Here is a 6,194-nt window from a genome sequence, read left to right on the forward strand (position 1 = left end):
CAGAACAGATAAAGCTTCTCTAATTTGGTGGGAAGTTAGAGAATGAGAATGATCTGATACGTCCTCGCTGAGGAATTTGTATCGTTGCCCAGTTGCAAATATTTCTCATCTAAAGACATCATGCTGGCAGGAAAATAGGCTTGTGGTTATGTGTATTTTTAAACTTGGTCCACCAGTGTGTCCTAACAACCAGATATGATGGCTTTATTCTCTATGCTGTATTTTGTCTTAGAGTTAGTGAGTATAATAGCAAAGTAATAATCAGCAAATGTGACAATCATGCTCTACTTGTATAATATCATAATGAAAGTAGATTATTTAAAATGTCAGAGTTACACACACTTAGACAACTTCCTACACTACATACTACAGTACTAAATTGTATGCCAGTAGCATGTTGGTGCTGCAATTACTATATAGGAATCCTACTTAGTTATGATGTTTGACTTAAATGTGTATGCACAACACACTGATGATTTCTCATAAAAGTAGTATGTTTGTTTGTTCATGTTCTGTGTGCTGGTGCTTACATTCTGGATGGTTCCATTGAGGCTGCGAAGCATCATCTCCACGGTATGTGCAACCTCCTGTGTGTGTTTGTGCAGGTCCAGCAGCACAGTGGGGTCTATGGGTGGGATGTCAGCTGGCCGACGCAATGAACCACGACCACGCACCACTGGGCCAGAGCAGTCAGCTGCACACAACACACACCCACACACACACAAAGTATTGTTTAATCAGTACAGCTTTAGAGAATATCACAATCAGGTTAAAATGCATCATTTCATTTAAAAATGTTGTCATAACTTACTTACATTAAAAAAAATACATATTTTGTGTTACCTCTAAAGTATTGATATAATTGCTCAGTACACAAAAACGTTTTTGCAGTCATATAACACGTTGAATCAATAAGGATTACAGGAGAAACAGAAAGGAAAAAAGACACTTACAGTCAGTGTCAAGGCTTGGGCGTGAACTCATTTTGATTTTCTGCTCCAAGTTCTTGGCAATGAAGTGGGTGAGATCTCCGTCACGGCTCACTGTGCCTTCCAGTTCCAAAGCGCTGGAGATAGTAGCCCTGCGGCCCTCGCCTGCCGTGGCCCGCGTGCCGCCTCCACACGCCTCGCTGATGCCGTCCAGACTCTTACTGTCCTGCATTCCCCGCACCACCCGCTCCCGTCCAGGAGCAGAACGCACCCGTACCTCTGCCATCACGTGAGCCGGGCGTGGCCAATCATCAGGTGCTGGCAGCACACCAGGAGCGACTGAGCTTGAGGGAGGAGCTGGGACCAGAGGTGGAGCGTGGTCGGGTGGCGTGGAAGCAGACGAATGCCCATCATCGGAAGAATTACAGTTGACTGGTTCGGTTGGTGGGGTTTGCAAAGTGGTTGAGTCTTCTGTGGCTGTCTCTTTTACTGGCTGAAGAAATAATAAAAGTTCAAATGAAATCAAAGACATCAGGAAGATTTTTTTTGTATTTCCTTTCGTATGTCTCATCCTAACAAAATTAGTTTCTAAATTATGCCATTAACAGCACAACGTACTTCCTCACGCTTCTCCCTGAATGCTTTTTGGATATGAGTGTGACTTACATCAAGCTCAGCACACATGTATTGTTTTTAACCAATATCTCAGGCCACAATCAAGCCATCTGTGGTAGAAACTGGATATAAATCAGGTTACAGTGTAGTTATGCTTCTGATTTGCTGTGAATTCTGGATAGTATTAAATGTTAAACGCTTTCATGTGTTATGAACTGTTTAAATGTTATTTTCCAAAGAACATGTCTTTCTGATTATCCTAACCTTGTAGACTAATAAGTAAGCGTGCCTCAAGGCAGCGAGGTTCACAATCACACTTTGTCATTACTGCCTCTGATGTTGCTGTCTAGCGTGTAAGAAGAGATAGCGTTCATAATGAATATTAAATGGGAAGCTCTGCATACACCTTAAAGAAGCAACAATTTTCTCAGTGACACTTGGATTTCTGTCTCATGCCTAGAAATTCTAATCATTCCTTTTTTTTCCAAGTTACCATTGTCATGATGATTGGAGGACTTTAATGCCATAGTGCTTCCTATACAGATTTATAAGCATTGCTCTACTGACAATTAAAAAAATATATACATTTAAAAACTGATAAAACAAGAAACTTAAAATTATAAGATTGGAGTGTTTTTGAAATATTGTTTTTAAAAAAAGGAGTTTTGGGCCTACAAAGCCAAAAGACCACACTTCAGAAATATATTTGTTTTCTTTCTGTTAACCTCAATAAATAAACCGTTGATCTGATAGGTGTTGTGATTGTTCAGGATTTAGTTTGATTAACTAGCTTTAAAAAAAAGCATGTTGACTTTTTTTTTTTTTAAATAGGATCACATTCAGCAGACCTTTTTTTTTAATTCTCACCTGCACAGTAATGTCTGCTGTCTTCTGACTCTCTTCACTACTTTCAATTTCCTCACCATCGCTTTCATCGTTCTGGTTTCTGACCATCTCCTCTGCTCCTCTACCCCCATCTTTTATTTGTGCGTGTGGCGTGTTAGCGGTTTCCATGTACAGACTGTCTTTGGTTACTGGTTGTAAGTGAGTTGTGTGCTTGTCTGTGTGTGAGGGGCCATCTCCACAGGCATGTGTGATGAGATGAGTTGCTGAGTTTGTGTGTATTTGTCTGCATGCAGGGACCATGCTGTGGGCCAGGTGTGTGTGAGTCTCAGGAGGTCCTTCCTGTTTGTCTTGCTCCAGGCAAGCTACTCCATCCCCACACTGCTGCAGCTGAGAGACAGAGCCATTAGCGGCTGTCCAATAGCAGGGTTCTGGAGAGTAAGGAGTGTCCGTCCCATCGGCCTCCTCCTGCTCACTGTAGCCAATCCCAGAGGAGTGGCTCATCCCTCAACCTGCTACATAAAATAATGTTATCAGATTGCTATGATCATAAACTCCATCTCTCTATCTTCTGGGTCAGTTTACTTTTGCACGTCCACATTATCGTCGTGTCTTCCTTGATAGGATGTTCGGAACAAATGTATGAAAACAATTCTTATCTCACTTATGCACACTGCAAGAAATGTGAAACAAGCAAATGCTTTGTCTGTGAGAGTTGTCAGTGGTATAAGGTACACCTAACTTGAATCTACAGCCGCTGGGAATTTCATTTTTTTAAATAGTTACTACCATGCATGCACACAGTTACACAATATGTCAGTCCCATCTGCCCCATTACCAGTAATATAATAACTTGGAGGGAAATTGATGTATTTATTTTTTTCTGGGCCAGTTATCCAATCACATGATTTGTTGAGACAAATTACTTTTTTTTAATGTGCTTTGTTTAATTTATTCAGTGCACATGTCATGATCTACCTCAAATGAGTGCAGAATATTTCTTTGCACATTTTGCTCACATCTGGTGTGTCCATCCAGTGTTTTTATTCGACATGCCAAAATTAACAAGCGCATGTTAACACAGCAAGTTAAATGGTAGTGTGTGCAGCACTGGCATGAGACTATGGAATAGTGATGCTGGGATTTTGTATGAATAGAAAGAAAATGGCTTCTCTTTTTTTTTTTGTATGTACAGTATGTGGACAACTGTTTACTTTTGACTGGTACTGTACAAAATCCAACAGTTTATATTTATACCAGCACACACACACATCAGGGTCTGAGAATGGTCATCTACCCACTTAAAATCTGTCCATATCCATTTATGGAAAGGGTGGAGAGGTGTTGACCTACAGTGTGCACCTATATAGTACGTATAAGTACAGAAAAACTAGCAATGTATATGACATAAAATCACTAAATGACACTGCACTATTAGTGCCAGAGCTGAAATAATAAGGAGTTAAATCACATGAATCCTGACGCGGTTTTCATTACACATTGTTCCACAACATGACCACAGCCAGCTAACATCATCCACATCAGGAAGCTCTTTAGATAAGAGCTAAATGCGTCGTCAAATATTTCGCCAGTTACCCTGACAGCAGCCATCTTACTGTATTTCACGTGATCGAGTCTTATGCATCAGTTGTTGTTGTTAGCTCAAATGAGGAACTGAAATCATATGACGACGTTAGCCAGCTAGCTAACTAGCTAGCTAGCATTAGCCAACAGAAACACCTTAAACACACAAGCTGGATAATTTAACACTAAACAGAGATACGTTTGTATTCCTGAATGCTAAAATGAAATGCTAACATAACTCACTTAGAGCTAAGCAGAAGAACTATAGCGCGGTGTTGCCACACAGGTCATCTGACGTTAAGTAACGATTCCTAGCAGACGAGAGAAAGAAGTGACGGCTGTAAGCTAGCGTTCGCTGAGCAGGCCTGTAACTTCTCTTCTCGCTAACTAAATAAGACGGTCAGCGTCTGTAAGGCTTTGCCTAGCTGAATTATATAACCCCAAACTGCCAGAAAAACGTGACATACAAGCAGTGTTGTGATAGACAAACCACATAAATATTTACCTCTTCAGTTCTTTCCGGAGGATGAAGGTTGCCAGGAAACTAAGTCCGTTATAAATATCCGTCGTATAAAAACCGTCCGAGTGAAACTTTAGTTCCGCATTAGTCGATTGTGGAAATAGTGATAAGTAGTTTCGGTTCTTATATAAAACATGTTTAGGTATTTTTATGTTGTGTCGTCTGAATATAAAATAAAATCTATGTAGTGTAAATGTTGTGAATTAGGTCATAAAGAAAGTAATAATAAAATATCATCATTACTAATGTATATATAGTCATCTTCACTGCTCAACAGTTGAAGGAGTTTTTGTCCTGTTTATACCATGCTACCAGAACACCTTTTCCACAAAATAACAGGCATTTCAACAAAAAACATTATTTTGCAGAAAACACTCACTCACTCACTCACTCACTCACTCACTCACTCACTCACTCACTCACTCACTCACTCACTCACTCACTCACTCATTTTCTACCGCTTATCCGAACTACCTCGGGTCACGGGGAGCCTGTGCCTATCTCAGGCGTCATCGGGCATCAAGGCAGGATACACCCTGGACGGAGTGCCAACCCATCGCAGGGCACACACACACTCTCATTCACTCACGCAATCACACACTACGGACAATTTTCCAGAGATGCCAATCAACCTTCCATGCATGTCTTTGGACCGGGGGAGGAAACCGGAGTACCCGGAGGAAACCCCAGAGGCACGGGGAGAACATGCAAACTCCACACACACAAGGCGGAGGTGGAAATCGAACCCCCAACCCTGGAGGTGTGAGGCGAACGTGCTAACCACTAAGCCACCGTGCCCCCCTGCAGAAAACACACTGATCAAAATTAGAGAACAACAATGACTGTAGCATGAAAAAAGATTACAACAAAATTTTCTGAAGGTTACAACAGTCAGCAATTAGTAGGAAGTGTACAGGCCTCTGCTCTGAATGACTTCAGCACATCTGCGACCACAGGACAGCACTAGTCTCTCACACTGCTCTGGTGTGATTTTGGTCCACTCTTCTTCCAGTCTCCTCCACAGTTCGGTGACTGTAGTGGGTTTCTTGGCCATAACTTTGTCGCCAAGGATTTTCCAGAGGTTCTCTATTGGGTTGAGATCAGGACTCAGGGCAGGCCACGTCATTATTTCAATGTTTTCAGTTTCAAGGAACTGCTTTACCCGTTTTGCCGTGTGATATGGAGTGTTGTCCTGCATGAACACTGCGGGCTGATTGAGAAGATGACATTATTTCAGAATTGTTCAATTGTTTATAAATTGTTCTCTAATTTTGATCTCCAGAGTGTACATATATATATATATATATATATATATATATATATATATATATATATATATATAATTGTTTTTGTAGTAACTGTAAAAATACATAGTAATTGTATTAATCTTTATATAATATAGTTTTTAATACACGTGAATAAGCATCTATCTATAGTACCCTTGGAGCAGGGAGAGTTAACAGCCTTGCACAAGGGCCCAACAGCTTGAACCCCAAACCTCCAGTCAACAACCCAGAGCCTTAACCACTTGAGCCACCACTGCACTTTGTCCACTTGTGTCTGAATGGGAAAGGATCCCCACCATGATTTATTATAACAGCAAAGTTGAATTAAATTGCAAAAGGGATGTTCACATATATAAGAAGCACGTACGTATATGTTTTAAGATTAGATGTCCATAAACTGAAATAAAGAGTTTAAAA

At 40.7% G+C, this 6,194-nt stretch overlaps 1 protein-coding gene across 3 annotated transcripts in view; it reads right to left on the minus strand.

Moving 5' to 3' along the window:
- borcs6 (BLOC-1 related complex subunit 6) overlaps nt 1-4,568 on the minus strand; it is a 7,613-nt gene extending 3,045 nt beyond the window's left edge. The window contains exons 1-4 of one of the 3 annotated variants that reach the window (XM_060881613.1): nt 4,477-4,568; nt 2,412-2,902; nt 954-1,422; nt 531-694 (exon numbers count right to left, since the gene is read on the minus strand). In XM_060881613.1, coding sequence (XP_060737596.1) covers nt 531-694; nt 954-1,422; nt 2,412-2,891 — 1,113 coding nt within the window. In that variant the 5' untranslated portion in view covers nt 2,892-2,902; nt 4,477-4,568. Of the gene's footprint in view, nt 1-530; nt 695-953; nt 1,423-2,411; nt 2,903-3,688; nt 3,808-4,214; nt 4,454-4,476 lie in introns of those variants that run through there. The other 2 variants (XM_060881615.1, XM_060881612.1) reach the window with 2 other exon arrangements.
- Nucleotides 4,569-6,194: the final 1,626 nt, after the last annotated feature.

Source organism: Tachysurus vachellii, chromosome 11, assembly GCF_030014155.1.
Source record: "Tachysurus vachellii isolate PV-2020 chromosome 11, HZAU_Pvac_v1, whole genome shotgun sequence".
Lineage (NCBI taxonomy): Eukaryota > Metazoa > Chordata > Actinopteri > Siluriformes > Bagridae > Tachysurus > Tachysurus vachellii.